The following is a 17,680-nucleotide window of genomic DNA, read 5'->3' on the forward strand; positions in this document are numbered from 1 at the left end:
CTTTATTAATGGCACATCCAAATAGCCATCAGTTTTCTATCTTATTATTCCAAAGGACTTCTTTCCAATTTGATTATTTTATTTAACAATTTAATAATGCATAGCAAGTAGGTCCACCCTTCACTTAGATCCTAACACACAGTTTGTTTGGGTGCATGTCAACTTAGTTCTTATATACAAAAACAGACACAACCACACATATGCCTGCAAGATGACATGCATCAGTGTACATGTAGGTCAGTTGAGAATCTAAATTCTTGGACTTGGATTAAAATGTTTCTATCCGCAACGGTTTTCTCCATTATTTCACTAGGTCCAGTTATTTTACTAGGTCCAGTAAAATGGTGGGAGGAATTGGGATCCACCGGTAAAAGCTTTCTTGGTTGTAAGTGGGAGAGAGCAGAGTATCAGTTTTAGGGGTTCAAGCCACTCAAGTTGGAGGCTTGCAGTGGAAATTAAAATTGGCCCGAAGCGGTCCGATCTAATTCTGGTTATCGTCATGTGAGCAGCTGGAAGGACTGACAAATTAACATCGAGGATCCCCGATGTCCCAGCTAACTCCTTTTCCCTATATCGCTCTCTTTAATCCAAGGGCCCAGACAACTTGCTTTCGTGGTTTTAAGAAAGAAAAAAATGAAAAGAAGAAAGCAATATAGTTGAGCCGAAAACATAAAAGAGAGGCAAGTAAAGAGGGAAGACAGGGAGAAGAGAGTGAAACCAGGGGAAAGATTCAGAAAGAAGTTGGGAGGTAGGAAAAAGGGGAGAAAAGAAAGAAGATAAAGGGAGCAAAAAAAGGAATGAGGGCTAGGAAGATGCAACGATCCTTCTATAACGAACCGAAGTTACACCCATCTTTCACTTTCAAATCAATCGTCTAGATCTTATCCGCTTCCTTTGTAAAGGTTGTCTGTGTTGCTAAAGGAAGCTAGTCAGTCCTTCTACCCCGCCCCACGCGTGTCTGCGCTGTTCTACCTCGGCCACCGAGACCAAGTAAAATCCGAGTGGAAACCTTTGTAGAAGCGCGACTCTGGGAACACTCCTGCGACTGGTTATCACCCGGGAGCCTAACAGGATTAATACCCAGAGATGGATTACGTTAGCTGTCACCAATACGCCTAAAGATTATAATCCAATTTATGCACATTACAGTCAGTATTAACTTTATCTGCTATTTTAAGACTCCCAGTTGCCCCCCGCGTCCTTAGGGGACAATTTTTCACGTTCTGATGCAACCCAGCAGGCTGTCAGGAGTGGGACCCTTCCCCAAAATACAACTCCCAGCCTGGTCCCGGAAGGTCCGCACCCAGCACTCCCAGGTATCTAGCGATTCACCTGGGCACCGCTTTGTGGTGCCTCCCGTTTGTGGATTACCAACGCAGGAGGCGTTCCCTGGGAAGGAAATAGCCTTCTTATTTCTTGCTCTTGTTCATTTCATTTTAAAATTTTCGGTAGCGGTAGCAGAAGGGCGGGGTGAGAGGATGGGAAAGGGGGCCAGGGAATCATTGCCGGTTATAAAACTGAGCGATTGCTTTTAGATGCTGTTTGAAAGGGTGGCATTTCTCTCGCTCTGTCTTTAAATAAGTTTGTTTGGGTGTGAGTTCTTGCCTTTTCAGCACAAAACCATAAAAAAGACGTGGTGGAAAGTAAAAGAAACCCCTTCCCTTCCCGGAGCGTGCTAACTAACGCCAAAGACTTAATTTAACACCCTTTCTCCGGCGGCTGGGGGCTCTAAGCAGTGGCTACATTCCAGCAGTTTTAATCCGTTTTTTATTGTAGGGAGAGAGCAGTTTACACAGAGACTGGGATGGCTCCCCAGCTGGCCCCTCTCCCCACTCCAGCGCCCCCTCCCCGCCCCCCTCCCCACCCCCCAGCAGGAACCTGTTACTTTAAGCGAGGCGTTCCAGTGTGGCCGTGCTGGCAGCCCGGGTTTCGGGAGGTGGCCGGTGATTGGCTCTTTCGAGCTCCCCCTGGCTCGCTCGCTCGGCCTCCCCGCGCGCTCCGCCCCGCCCGCGCGCCCTCCCTCCGCCCCGTGAGGCTCGGAGCCCCGGTGTCAGGCGCCACGGCGCATGCTCCGGAATCTCATCCTCTGGCCCTGGAGCTGCTGCTGCTGCTGCTGCTTTTGCTTTTGGGGCTGAGTTTAATAAGCGAGCGAGCGAGCGAGCAAGCGATCGCGGGGGGAAAAAGGCAGAGAATGTCCGCCATCTACCCTCCGCTCCTGGGCGCGCTCTCATTCATAGCAGCCTCTTCATGAATTACAGCTGAGGGGGGCGGGGGAGGGGGGGTACCACACAACACCCCAGCAAACCTCCGGGCCCCCAGGCATGGCTAGCTCGGTAAGTACCTGCAAAAATAATAATAAAAGACTCCCCCCCCGCCCCCGCGCCTTTCCTCCCTCGCCCTGCGCCGCCACCGCAGCCCAGACAGCGCCAGCGCTCAGCGGTTCCAATTAGAGAAAGGTTGGTACGGCTTGCAGGGAGCTGCTGCCTCTCCCTCAGTCTCCGTTCCCCTCCCTCTCACCCCCCTCCCCGGCGCGCGCGCACACACACACACTCACACACTAACACACACTCGCCCCTCCACCCCCCGCGCCTCCCTCCCTCCTCGCCTCTTTGCAATCGCAAGAAGCGCACTCTCGCTCACACGCGCGCACTCACACACACACACACACACACACACGGTGGAAGGAGGCGAATAATAACTCAGCCATATTTCAGCCGCCGCCGCCGCCGGGAGCCGCGGGCACAGTCGGGGGACGCGGCGAGCAGCCTCGCCGGCCGCTACGATGGTGCGTTCTCCGCGGCGCGCGAGTGTGAGCCGGAGTGAGCGGGCTGACAGCCGCTGGGCCGCACGCAACTTTGCCCCCGCGCCGGGCTGTGCGCAGTCGGGGCTCCGCGGCTGTCCGCCCGCCGCCCTGCCTTTCTGAATTTCATTTTTGGGGGGAGGTGGGAGGTACTTTGGGGCCACTTTGGTTCTTGGAAGTGTGTTGCGGGGGCTTTCTTAGGCTGGTCTCGCCGATCGCGTGGGGCTTTTCGATGGGGGTGCGGGGTGCAGTAGTTATGGACGCCTCGGCGTGTTTTCCTGCGGGCGTGTGTGCGTGTGTGTGTGACGACGTCTCATTTTTGTTGTGCACAAACCCCGTGGTAAGAACACGGGAGTTTGTGCCCATCGGCAGAGGCAGCTTGTAGTTTCCATTCCGCCTGGCACAGCGCTCCACACGCACGCACACACACACGTACACAAAGACTTCCTCGGCGTGTGTCTGTCGCCGCAGCACTTTCGGGGTGGGGGCTTGCGAGAACCCCCTTCGGGTGTCCTAGCTACCTCCCCTCCCACGGCGGGCAACCGCCCCGGCATCGCCTCCTAATTGTCTCTAATTTGTTTCCGATGCATTCGTTGTCGTGCTTGTAGTGGCTGAGTGTGCTGGCTTCTCTTAACCCCCCCCCCCCGCCCCCCGCCCCGACCACCGGACCCCCTTCCCAATCGGGGGTAACATTCCGTTACAATCCCGGCCTGTATGGATGCGGGCCCGGGGGTGCCGGGGGCCGGGCAGGCCGGATAGGCTGCATTTGGGGGTGTGGGGTGTGCGCGCCCACGCGCGTGAAACGTGGATGCAGAGGGCACTGCCGTTTCCTTTTATGTGCGTTTCAAGAAGGAGGAAAAAAAAAATGTCAGGCGCAATGTTCAGTGTCGAACGGTCGCCTTCCTGTTGTTCACGGCTGTCTCTCCTCCCCCCTGCCCGCAGTGTGCCGTGCAGGTGAAGCTGGAGCTGGGGCACCGCGCCCAGGTGAGGAAAAAACCCACCGTGGAGGGCTTCACCCACGACTGGATGGTGTTCGTGCGCGGTCCGGAGCACAGTAACATACAGCACTTTGTGGAGAAAGTCGTCTTCCACTTGCACGAAAGCTTTCCTAGGCCAAAAAGAGGTAGGGCTCGAATACAAAAGGAGCTTGATAAAAAATGTCTTTGCTGGCGGTGGAAACAATCGCTTGGTCCGGGCGGTCCCCCTGCCCCTCTCCCCGCCCCCCGCGTCGCGCTCGCCGGCGTAGCTCGGGACCGGGGTGCGCGGCGCCGCGCTGGCCAGGTCCCCGCTCCCGCCCGCGCGCGCGCCACTTCGGCTCCTTGAAAGTCACCGCAGAGAAAGGACCGTCAGGTGTCGAGTGTTTATTCATCCCAAGCCAGCTCTCACCGGTCCTCTGGGGTTAGCCGCGAGTTCTGCGGGGAAACTGCAATTAGTTGCTGGGTTTGGAGGCGTGGGGAGTGGGGCTGGAGGGAATAAACAGCTTGCGCTTTTTTTTTTAAACCTAGAGAAATTGAGATTTACCTGTGTTGTTAGCAGAGGATGCATGGGATGTAGTTATTGTTCCGTCTTGAGAAGTCGCCTGTCTTTAGGATCCTCTCTGCCTTCCTCCTTGTGTGAAGCGTTAGGTGCCAGCTGTCACAGACTTTTCTTTTTTGTGGGTTATCCACCCCGACCTCCCACCGCCAGGATTTTATGTTCAGTTGGGAGTGGGGGGAGCAGGGCGCCTTAGCCCCCCGATGGCAGTTGATTGCTCATTCGATTTTGAGCCACGTTCATAAGTGTTTGCCCGATGTGATCTGCAGGGGAGAGGGTCCCTGCCAGAGGTCGAAGCTAAGTTTCAGAGGAATGGCGTTGTCTTGCCTTCTTCAGTCTTCCCTCACCTTGGTTTTTAGCAGCCTTGGTGTCTGGTTTGCATAATTCTGCTCAGCCTCTGAGGCCTCAAAACATTTTCCATAAAGGACAGTTTTGGAAAAAAGAGGAACGGAGTGTTATTTTACAAGACATATAAAGAGGGTTTGAGAAATCCCAATTTCTGGTCCCTTCAGTCTCTGGAAAGCTACTGACCTGTTGTTTTAGTTGGATTAGTGGAGGTAATACAGTAAGGTGCTTTGTTTGTGATCAGGTTTATTTATCTAAGTGGACACAATGGTTAGCAGTTATCTTCCATTTGATCCGTAATCTTTATTGGCATCTAGAACTCCTGCAGTTTCTTAGCTTAACATCATAATAAATCCATTCTGCTTAGAGTTACGGGTGGAAATTATTGAACATTCAAGGGCTTGAATAAAGAAAGGAGAAATGTGTGCCTTAGAGGTGGCAGAGGTTTGTGTTGACGCTTATTTTTGTTTCCAGAGCTCCTGTAATGGGTCTTAGGAGTGTATGTTTTGCCTATAATGGTTTGTTTTACAGCTGCTCTTGAAAACTCCAACAGTTGAATTTGATGGGCTTTGCTGGTTGGTTAATAAATGAGTCCAGCTTCTTACAGAGGGGTAGGGATATGCATTGCCTATTGGAAATAACATTTAGATTTTGTTAGCACTTTGTATCAGAAGATAGCCAGAGATAGTATACTTAATTTTTCCTCTGAACTGTGATGAAGATGAGTATTGTCAAGTTTCTGTCCCTCTCTGAGGTTGGGTCTGATGTTTCTTGGGATCTTGTTTTTTGTTTTCCATCTGTCCATAGAGCCACAGCAGAGGAGTTTAAACAAAAGAAACCACCTTCTAAGATCCTTGCTTGGTACACACTGTTAGGACTACTTGACTGTCTGTTCACTTCCAGGTGAAACACCCTTAACAACAACAACAAAAAAGCAATATTTATTGTATTAGGAAAACTAAGCCAGTTGGCCGAAGATGTAGCTCTTAAGATAACTTTGTTTAGGCTGCTTAACAATCCACAAATTGGTATTATGAAATTAGAGGTGATCAACCTCTCTACATTTCACCACTGTTTCTCTGCTTCAGTGGGTGTGTGTGGTGATGTCTCCTTTTATTTCCCATACTTAATGATTTTCTGTCCAGCCTGAGGGGACATGAGAGTGCTGCCTGCACAGCCCACACCTGGGAGTTTTGTTGCTAGGTGTGGTAAGTGGTTTGATAACACCAAGGTCTTCTCAGACCTCTCTAGTGAGAGATGTATGCTTGTTGGTAGGGTTCTTCAATTTTTATTCTCAATTGTGGAGTTTCTTGATGTAGTCTATAAGCCATTGTTTCAAAATGTTTATTTTTGGATTTTTATTTGTATGTGTGCTTCCCATGATGTGACAAGTCCTGGGAAAAATGCCAGCTTACATAGCCCAGGAGAGACCTTGTCATACTGTAATTACACATGATTCAGATTGCAAGAGAAGGTTTCTCTGTTCATTGGGAATAGTTAGTTGTAAATTCAAGTAACACCAAACATGCCACTTAATCCTGGGGACTTATTTTTTGGCTTATGAGGTCTTTTGAAATGATAAGAATAAATCCAGAATAAGAATGCCAGGCATTTCTAAGTCTACTTCTGTACCTTTTAAAGTGTTATATATTTGATATTATAGATCTATAAATAAGGGGATTGAAAATGGAAGAAACTGCAAATGGCTTTGTGAGAAATCTGAGTTACAAGAAATGCATGCTGTAAACTGTAAATGGCTATTAATAATACCAGTTTCAGTCACTTCCAAAATGTATGGTAGTTGATAAACAGAAGTGGACTTAGATCTGAGGATGAACTGCTCAAGCCATTAAGATGAATGAGTTCTTAGTTTCATAAATCTTTGGTTTGGAAAAGCAAATTGATTTTCATGTTGATTTCCTTTATTCTATAGTAATATTATGAGAACTTATAGGGGAAAAAATTACAGTAAATTCAACTTGTTGCCCATTGAGAAGTACATATGCCATTTCAAAACTGAACTAATTGGACTTGAATTGATAAGGTTTTACTCTGTCCTAAAGACAGTTTCATTTAAAACTACTAGCACAAAATCCTAGAAAGGAGATTTTGATAAAATAGTGCAGCCTGGAATATCCATTAGCCATTTACAGAATAGGCATGTCAAACTATAATGCATTTTAAAACAATCTGCTTGCAAAAAAAGACTATATCTTATTTATTACTAGCACAGATTTATAATAGTCTGGTATGACTGAAATGAATAGTCACATTCAAAACATTTCATTTAAAATATTAATGTTTTCATTTTCAGTATGATGTGAATTTGAGTGAACTTTCTTTTCAATTACTGCCATCCTTACTATTGCAATCTGTTCCATTGACATTTACGATATGAAATCTGTTGCTTATTATTTTATGTAAGCTAATTTGGCCACTGGTATGATTTGATAGCTTATTATTTGCAGCCTTAGTCCTTTGAGTGGGCAGATAAAGCGCAGTAAATCTGTACTTGTAACTTTCCTTTAAGTGTTTGAGCCCGGTTTTACTGTGTAGTTCTGATTTGTGTTAGTCTTCCGAAATAGTTTGAATAACTTTTTATCAGGGTATCTAAAATTTAAGGGCTTACTAGTTGAAAATATTGTGTGCACCTGGTGCATTTTGTCTCCTGAGATATTTAAAAGGTTTATAGAAGAAAAAAAAAGTGGGTGACTATACTGATACAGTCAGTGAGTGTTACGAGATTTGTGTAGAATTCTGTATGGAATTAAGATGACCAGTGAGAACAGTTTTACAGCTTGACATTTTGAAGCAACACAAAGTATAATTTACCAAAGCGCATTTAAAAAGCTGAATTGCTAGAGGAAATCTCGTGCTGTTAGTAAGAATATAAATTGGGCACGGACATTTTGGAGGACATTTGGCAAAATCTATTAAGATTTTAAATGTTTATGCACATCGACCCAGCAATTTTACTTCTAGGAATTTTCCAACAGATATGGCTTCACAACTCCACAGAGTTACAGCATTTTTTTGGACTGTATTTGGATAGCAAACATTTGGAAGCAATCCATAGAAGGGACCTCAGTGGGGTACAGTTAGATCTTGGTGATCTATTTAAAAAAGAGGGTAAATCTATTTGTAGATGCAGGAAGATCTTTAAGAGATGTTAGGTGAAATAAGATAATCAACGTAATCCCATTTAAAAAATGTGCTTATACAGATAAAAAGTATATGTATGTATGTGGATAAAATAAATTCTGGATGAATGAACATCAAACTCTTACTAATAGTTTTCTTAAGTGGATGCTATGGTCTTGGTGGCGATGAGAGGTTTTTTTTTTTGGTAGTGTTTGATTTTTTTAAAGATAAATGTTAATTCTTTACATTTAAAGCCTTCAAATGAGCACTCATTACTTTTTAAGACAAAACAACGAAAGTAAATACTACTGCCTTTTGGACATGGATTACCATGTAGTTCTCTAAAAGTGCTCTTGAACTTTCTTGGGTAGATGTTGTTGACCAGTGGTGAGGAGGAATTAGATTTACGAATTTTTATGTAAATTGTATGTATTAATATTGCCTGTATTTGAAATTAACCAGAAATGGTTTAAACAAATTACTTACTAATTTATGAATAACAATCATCAGCCCATTAGATGAGTGTATAGATACTATTTTAATGAAAAATTATCTTCTAAAACAAAAAGAAAAGTGAGAGGAGTAGCATCATTTTATTTGTGTTTGTATGCAGTCTCTTAAATGTTTTGCTTGATAGAAGACAACTGGATCTGCTTCTGTCTTCTGTATCTGGTCTGTGGTGTTACCACTCATCATGTAGCCTTTGGAAAACTCTGCTGTACACTTATGAGAGAACAAGGGTGAAATGGCAAATGACGTCCTGGAGTTGTTATAAAAATAGTTTTAATTTTGCCAGTTCCTGGAAAAGGTTATGGGCATCCTGGGATCCGCAGACTTATACTCGGTGAACCTCTGATATAAAATAATCACAATACTATCTAACACAGATAAACAGCTCTGTTAAGATGTGGAAGGTGATTTTCCTTGTAACCTCTATCATTGTTGCTAATAAAAATACTTATTTAGTGGAATGAGAAAGGGTAAAATTTCCAAGGTATTTGCACGGTTAAATTCCAGTGTAACAATTATCTAACACATTTTTTTTTTTCTGAGAAGGAAAATCCAAATTTGGTTTTACTGACTATATTTTATAGTTAACATTGTTGTCCGTTTTATGATGCAGAAGCCTTTTATATCTATTATTTTGGGTAACCCTCTGTAGAAGTACCTTTGGGAGGTAGACAGAGCTGGGAGATCAGTCAGTTTTATAATTTTTCTTTAAAGATTTTTTTTGTTCCTTCTCTTGGCTCTTTGAAGTTTCCTTCTAATGGTCTTCCATGGACCAACCTGAGCCCTTTAGCTCTTTTCCTGATCATCTAATACAATGATACCCAGTACTTAACACAGCTTTTACAGTTCTAAGATGTGGAACTTTTTGGTGTCTTTTTTTTTTTTTAATCTCTTAGTGACTTAAGTCTTCAAAAGAGAACTTGGAAAAGTTTAGATACTTGGGAACGGGGGAAATGTTAAACACAATTATAGCAGTTATGTAATTAAGCAAGGACTCAATATATTACTGAACTTACTGGACTTTAATCTTTATTGGCCAGATTTCAGGATATTTTTGATCTCTAAAACAATGTTTCACACTGTCCCAATAGAAATAATACAGAATTCTGTAGTTTTTTTTTCCCTCCACTTTTGTGTTTTCACTTCTCAACGAAGCTACTAATATGTAGGAGAGATTCTCTTGTCTCAGTGATACAAATTTATATTCTTTTAAAACATTTTGTGTGTGTGGCCAGAATCTCTTTACTTCATTCTCTTCCTCATAACAGCTATTTTAATCCATTAATCTTGTTTTCTCTTATATTTTGTGGTTCTCATTATTTTGTAGTGCTATATTTGCTTTTGGGAGTATGATTTGTCTGAAAAGAGTTTTTGGGTAAATAATTTCCCATAGATGATGTTACAGGTAATTGACAAGTTTTTGTTATGTTATCATAGAAAGTGTGATACCTTACATTACACAGTGAGACATTACATTGCACAATTTTACAGTTTAGCCTTTATGAAGAATGCATATATTAATTTTTATATATAAATTAAAATTGTATTTTCTAACTTATACATATATGTTCACTGTAGAAAAATCAAACCATAGAAATATCAAGAAAGGAGTTACTTGAAAATTCTTCGTAGATAACCATAATTAATATTTTGGTAGGCATCTTTTTATAATTATGTTTATATTTGTATACACACAAAAACTAACTTTAAATTATAATTTATTCAGCAAGTGGTTTTCAGAGCTCTTATCATGTGCCTAGAGTATTTCTAGAAGTTGGGGATAAAACACAGATGAGCATTCTTGCCCTCATGGTATGTGGTGGGATATCATTTTAAAGCTGAATTCGATGGTATCACATTAAATATAGATTTATTTATTTGAAAATTTATATTCTCATTTCTAATTTGTTATAAATAATGCTCTGATGAACATCCTTGACATTCATTTTTATGGTTTTTCCAATAATTTCCTTATGTATATAGATTTTACATTTTGACATTCATTACCAAACTTCCCTTCAAAAAGATTGTACCAGTTTATACTTCCTTAGGAGTTGGGAGACTGCCCATTTCCCCACATGGCTGCCAGTACTAGGGATTAAAAGGTTTTTTTAATCTTTGCCAATCTGCTGCATGAACTGATACCTCATTTTTATTTGCATTTATTTGATTAGTAGTGCCACATATCTTTGTGTATACATATTTACCATTTGCTGTTGGTGATAATGCTTGTTTTGAGCCCTTTTTGTATTCTCAAAAAAGGGAGGTATAGGAAAACACAAAGGAAAGAATAATATAATAAACATTCACATCCCTTTACTGAGAATGAACATATATTTACATTTTATCCTACTTTTTTAACTTTTTATTTTATATTGGAGTATAGTTGATTAACAATGTTGTGAAAGTTTCCAGTATGTAGCAAACTGATTCAGTTTTACATATACCTATATCTCTTCTTTACTGAATTCTTTTCCCATTTAGGTCTTTATATAATAGTGAGTAGAGTTCTCTGTGCTATATAGTAGGTCCTTTTTGGCTCATTTTTTCTTATTTGATTCCTTGTCTGATTTGAGGGAATTAAGTATTATAGATATGGCTCAAGTTTTTAAATGATTCCCAGTCTTTTCTTCCAAGTCTTCAATCCCTTCCCCATCTATTTATGTACATTTGCACATTTATACTGCTACAGGTAATAGTATATTGTGTCTTAAAATCTTCATGAAGTGTATCATAATGGGTGAATCATTTTTTTCAATTGAGATATAATCCATACACCAAAAAATTCACCTTTTTAAAGTGGAAAATTTAGTGTTTTTAGTATATTCATAAGATTGTGCAAAAACTATTCAATTCAATGAATAAATCATTTTGTGTCTTGCTCCCCCCACCTCTCTTGGCCTCAGTACATCTTGAACCTTTCCCCATTTTATCTTTAGAGACCCAATTCATTCCCTTTAATTTTTTCTGCTTAGTATTTTGTTTAGGAGTATGTTCTCTATTAACTTTTCTGTTCCATTAAGCAATATATGGGTCATTTTCTGTTCTGGGCAGTGAATATCTTTGTACTTGTTACCTTGTGCAAATGAGCAAGATTTTGGATATAGGTCTAGGATACCAGCTGTGTGTGTTTCCATTTGCAATAGACATTGTCAGATTGCTCCACAAAGTAGTTGTGACAGTTTATATTCTGTCAGGGAATGAGTATCATTTTTTCTACATCTTTGCCAACATTGAATATTTTAAAATTTCTCATTTTTGTTATTAGTTGCAGTAGTGTCTTTTTGTTTTCAGTTGCATTTCTGTTTCCTAATGGGGTTAAGCATTTTCTATATGCTTACTGACCATTTACATTCCCTCTTTAGAAACAGAGGGAGATTGCCTATATTGATTTCTTTTTCTATCCTCTGTCTTAAAAAAAAAAAAAGATTTTCCTTATCTGTGGGATGTTAATTCTTTGTTATTTGTGTGGAAAACATCTTGTCCCATTTTTGTTTCTGTTTCTTGGTATCCTAATGTATGGTATCTTTTTGTCATGCATAAGTTTTTAATTTTGTCAAATTGATTTGTTTTATTTTGTTTTCCTGTCTGGTTTTGGGGTTTTGTGGAAGAATATAATTTGTGGGCATGGTAATGTGCTTAACCAACAGGCTTTGTATGTGCAGGATGCAGTGAAAAGACTGGGGGAGATGGAAATAACAGAAAGAGGCGGTCCCTGCCTTCAGTGTGCTTGTGTCTTTTAGAGTTGGCAAGGACTCTTGAGAGTCTTCATCTTTGTTTACCCTCTCATTTTACTTTTAATCAGAAGCCTAGAAATGTGAAGTGATCTTGCATGTAGACACAATGAGTCACAAGTGTGCTGGTGCAAAGATAACTAGTAATAAATGGTGGTAAATGTTTACTTTTAAAACACTGAGTAATTATTCACTTATATTAGCAGACAAATGTTCAGCCATAACTGCTTTTGTAGACATGATCTAGGACTTAATTAAGTGGTGGTAACCATGGTAGATGCCATTTAAAACGAAGAGGTTCTCCATAGCCACTTTTGGGTAAAATCAAATTCATTTTATGGATTAATTTAAGGTTTTCCTTTGAAACTAAATCTTTAGGAGAAATTGCTTCTGAATGGTAGGTATTCCCTGATATTTTCCACCCCCACCACCTCCATGGTAAGATTCCAGCTCCTTGAAGGATATAGAACATTGTTTTAAGAAATAAAACCTAATCCTTTTAACTTAAGTGTGTTAAGTTTGTAGTGATCAAGGCCCAAAGAGTCTAGCATCTGGGTGTGATTTAGTTGGTATGTCAGTAGTTAACAGTTACCTTTTTTGGATAAAATCAGTGCATCGTTTTTTATGAAAGAAAATTATGGCTTATACTGAGCTTAATTCTGAGGTCCATGTATTTGAAATAATGTTCATAAGTGATTATAAAGATGATCAGTTGAATTTAATTAGTTATGACCCATGTTAGAAGATTGATATTTTCAGAGCAAATACATTTTAATATATTTAATTTTGCCAAATATGAATGTTTTTCTTTGTTCCTTTCCAGCAGAAATCATTAGTTATTTTCCCATCAATACTAAGCCAAATGCTATGTAGAAGTATTGATTTTTAAGGGCAAAATATACATGAACGATTTCCTAAAATATTAATACAATAATAGTGGCCTAGACAGTGAAGAGATTTACTTTCTTCTACTGTTTCTGGATATAAATTTAATCTGCATGATGCCTTTAATTTTTGCGGATAGGTTTTGTAGTCGTCTTCCCTTCCTCCCCAGGGTAGTATTGGGGAAGATTAAGATCAGATGATTCCATGTGTCTATTTATTTTGATAAGCATTTATAACATTTGGAATGTTTAAAAACAAAGTTCATTTACATAGAACCGTGAAAAAACAAACCAAGGTTCATTGTAGACTTTGTGTCATCCATACCTTCTACCCGAAGTACTCCATTGATATGAGCTGCTGAATAATGAAAGCTTCCTTTGTGTTGAAGAAATATTCTTCTATTTTACGAAATGTTTTTCTTCATTTGGGTTCTTTCCTTGTTCCTATAATATAAGCAGCTGTTTTGTACTGACTTTTATGGAAAAACAGAGTCCAGGCCACTGGGATTTGGTTGCTCTTATTAATAGTGGGATATGTGTGTGTGTGGTGCTCAGTTGTGCCTGACTTTTCGCGACCCCATGGACTGTACCCTGCCAGGCTTCTCTGTCTGTGGAATTTTCCAGGCAAGAACACTGGAGTGGGTTGTCATTTCCTACTGCAGGGGATCTTCCCAACCTAGGAATTGAAACCGTATCTCCTGTGTCTCCTGCGTTGGCAGGCGGATTGTTTGCCACTGAGCCACCTTTGGTAGGATAAGTTACGTAAAATGTTGACAGAGCTCCAGATTGTCTAATCAGAGATGCTCATTTTATACCTTTTCCTACTTATGCCCAGAAGTAGTACAGGGAGGTGGGGAGCTACCTTCTTCACCACAGGGAACACAAAGCACGCGTTACATGTTTCAGCTAGTCCCGTGCTCATTTCTCCTTGCGTATGTATCTGTTGTTTCTTTTGTGCTGCCTTAGAGTTACACATCCAAGGAGCTGGGACCAATATTATCACTATGGGTAGTACTCATACCTTTAATCAATGTAGTCTAGACACGGGCAACAGTATAATATCAAAGCGGTTATCGGAAGTCAGAAAGAGTTAGAATCCTGATTAAGCGTCCCCTCCTCTAAGTGGTAAATTATTACTCAGTCTTCTGAAACTTATTTCCTCTGTACCTCTAATAACTGACTTCATGTAAACAGAACCACCACTTGAATTTAGCAAAAAACATTGTGTTGGCCCAGAATCACATTTTCTAGAATTGTTTTAGCTTAGTAGTTATAGGCAAAAGTGAATTTTTCTCCTTTTCTTTCTTACCTACTTCAAGTGCTTTTTTAAAAACAAATTTGAGCAACTTGGCCAGGTCCGTCTTTTTTTTTTTTATTACTTAATCCGTGAAATAGAACTAGCCTTTTAGCTTAAAAATAGGAGTCAGATGTATTCCAGTAACTGGTAGGAGCAGTATTTAGCAATGCAGCAGAAAAGACTCTGGCCGGGGGAAGTAAAAGGGATGTGTTTGGACTGAGAAAACTCTGTGGGCTTTTCCAGCTCTAAAATATTATTTTTCCTTGGTTTTTAAAAAAGGATACATTCTGAGTGTGTCAATGATTTACCTTGTTTTTTTATAATGATGAGATACCTACCATTTATTACATTTCAGGTATATATTGGTTATCATGCTAGACAATAGACATGTGTTGATGTGTTTAATTTCTCACTTTTTATAAGTGTAGCACTTTGGAGAATGACTAAAAAGAAAAAAAAGACCAAATGTTGACATGAACTTCAGTATCTTGGAATATTACACTACTTAAATGGTGTGTGAACAGTGGAATGGGTAAAAGACTTGTTGAATATCAGGGAAGTAGACGATAATGTGGATAATTCACCAAGTAGGTGGTTAAGTTTTGGTTATGAAAAGTTACTTTCTGACTATATTGGTGCCATTTATACCTACTTTCAACTACTTCTTGTAGGTTGGAGCAGTTCAGGAACTCATGAGACTGTTTATTTGAAACTTCTCCCTCTAATATGGCTCTTGACCAGGTCATTAGATCCTTGGGTTTTTTCATGAAAGATGACTGATAATTAAAAAAAAAAAATTCATATAACATAAGCCAGACCTTGAAATTTTGTCACTTGTTTTACTTTTTGAAAGTATCATGTTTCAGGTAACTATTTATATATCTATTATCAATAGAGTAATAAGTGGGGGCTTGGACTTACATTATCAGGTGAACAGGTTAGAAAGTATGTCAGATCTTTGATCACTCAACATATTTGCAGGACTTTTCTGTTTAATAATGCAGATGCTTAATTGAAGTTGCCTTGAAAAGCAAGTACCCTTTCAGTCTTCACTTGCAACATGCTGCATAACTTTTAGGTTAAAGAAAAATAATTCTAGTTATCACTCCAGCTTGTTAATGGGAATTGTTGAGTGACTGACTAGAGCCAAGAATTTAATTATACAAAATACACAAATGCAGATATTTTAAAGAGAGTAGCAAATGAATGAGAATTTTCTTATTTGTAAAGGCTAGATAGTAGCTTGTAGTTAATGCTACTTGGTTTAGTATCTTTCTGTGGAGGTTTTTTTTTGGATTTATCATGATCATTGATTTTAGTATGATTTAGTTCATTTTTCTTTATGAACTAAAAATTTCTGGCGAATGGCCAGAATTATTCATCTTTATCCACATTTGGAGAATTTGTATGACAGATAAAAATAGATCAGTGAAAAGATGGGAAGAAAATACTTCACACAGTGTTAATGAAAGTTATCTCTGAGAGGTGGGATATCAGGAAATTCTTGTCACCAGTAAAAAGTTGTTGGATTTTTCAAGCTTTCTTGAATGATACATACTACTTATGTGAAAGTTAAACTAGATACTTAAACGTACATAAGGATATGTTTACAATAAGCTTTTTAGTTTTTTTAAAAAGTAATCTCACTTGAAGCATTAACAGAAATGTCTTCCCCAAGGAACATTTTCATATTTTGTTATTTGAAATTTAACCACCTTGTCATTCTGAGTGTTTCCTTTTAATATTACTATGAATATATGTATAAATGTTTCATAAGTTGATTGTAACCTTTAAAGAGACACATGTAAATCATATTCTTACCTTTCTTAACAATTGTGTTAAGGTGTAAAACTAATCAGATTAACTTGATATATAAGTACTTGATATATTTATAAATTTTTCTTTGTAACAGAAAGACAACTGTATTTATTATTTCAGTAGAACATACACTTTTGGAGTACTTAGGAATGTTTTGAGAAGTTTGACCTTTTTTAACCTGTAGAATTTTAATAAATATAACTTTGTTGATTAATATGTTTATCTTGATGCATAGTGGTAGAAAAATTTCCAGGCCTACATCTGACTTAAAAATTGTCTGCAAATGAAAGGACTGTCATTATGCTTAGATATATGGTGGTGTGTTAGGAATAAATGGGATCTATAGTTGGAAATTCTTGTTTTTGAGTCCCTCGGAGGAGGGCATGGCAACCCACTCTAGTATCCATGCCTGGAGAATCCCATGGACAGAGAGTCTGGCAGGCTACAGTTCATAGGGTCACACAGAGTTGGACACGACGAAGTAACTTAGCATGCATGCATGTATATAATTTGGAAGTTAAACGTTAAATTATGAGAAATAAAAGGTACAAAAACAACTTCCAAAACCAAGGCAAAAGTAAGGTTTGGGGCAGGGAAGTAAGTAGGATTCTCCATCCTGGAGAATCGATGCATAATTGCATAAACACAAACAGTATTTAGCATTAAAAGGTGTTTCAATACTGTTCAATATATAGGCTTTAAAAATAACTAGAAGTTCAAAGAAAATAAAATGTAATTTCATGTTTTATAGATAATGCAGATAGATTGATATAAATATTCCTAAATAAAGGAATTTCTGCAGAATGAGGGAATTGATTTTAGTTGTCTTAAAAGATCTCTTAGCAGTCTTGGTTTATGTGATTAAGTCCACAATATTATGATTAATGGGAAAACATCTCTGCCTTTTTAACATTAAAAAATCACTATTACAAGTATATTATACTCAAATGCATAGCAAAACTGTATGTCAAATAAAAACAAAACTGTTTTCCCTTTAGTGTTAGATGCATTTATAAAAATCATAAATTATATTCAGTAGGTAGCCAGATTAATTCTACCTGAGAATGTAAAATATAAAAATTGATGTTGGTGATTTGAGCGTTTCTTTATTAGCTCCTTGAATAAGATTGCTACTTTAAGTTCTATTGGGTAGCATTTGGAATAACAGTATATTTCACAGAGCTTTAATTTAGTTCTGCTGATAAATTTTTATTTTAACTATTTCTGGTCTTTTTGAGAGAATCCTAAATGGGATTCAGAGTGGCCTGGATTCCTTTCGTCAAGATTAAGGTGTGTATGTGAATGAGGAAAATCCACTCTTTAGCACCTTGATTACAACGCACCATGTTTGCTTCCTATTGTTCTAATTAAATTAATTTATGTAGATGTCTTAATTGCAGATATAGAAAATAAAGTGCCTGTTTTGAAACTGTTTTGAAAACTTTAAAAGAACACTTAGGGGACCAGACTGAAGACTTAAAAGTTTCAACAGTACGAAGACTTGGTTTGAATATTGCAGATTGTAAGAAGAGCTTCCCAATTTGGCATAAATTAAATAAATATACTCATAGAATTTTATTATAGGACAGACAAAGCTGTGATCTACCAAGAAAATGTG

At 39.2% G+C, this 17,680-nt stretch overlaps 1 protein-coding gene across 2 annotated transcripts in view; it reads left to right on the plus strand.

Annotated features, from left to right (window-relative positions):
* The first annotated feature begins 2,051 nt into the window (after window positions 1–2,051).
* MLLT3 (MLLT3, super elongation complex subunit) overlaps window positions 2,052–17,680 on the plus strand; it is a 288,215-nt gene continuing 272,586 nt past the window's right edge. Inside the window, exons 1-2 of one of the 2 annotated variants that reach the window (XM_027549149.1) lie at window positions 2,052–2,333; window positions 3,743–3,923. In XM_027549149.1, coding sequence (XP_027404950.1) covers window positions 2,322–2,333; window positions 3,743–3,923 — 193 coding nt within the window. In that variant the 5' untranslated portion in view covers window positions 2,052–2,321. Of the gene's footprint in view, window positions 2,334–2,597; window positions 2,786–3,742; window positions 3,924–17,680 lie in introns of those variants that run through there. The other variant, XM_027549150.1, reaches the window with a different exon arrangement.

This window comes from Bos indicus x Bos taurus, chromosome 8, assembly GCF_003369695.1.
Source record: "Bos indicus x Bos taurus breed Angus x Brahman F1 hybrid chromosome 8, Bos_hybrid_MaternalHap_v2.0, whole genome shotgun sequence".
Lineage (NCBI taxonomy): Eukaryota > Metazoa > Chordata > Mammalia > Artiodactyla > Bovidae > Bos > Bos indicus x Bos taurus.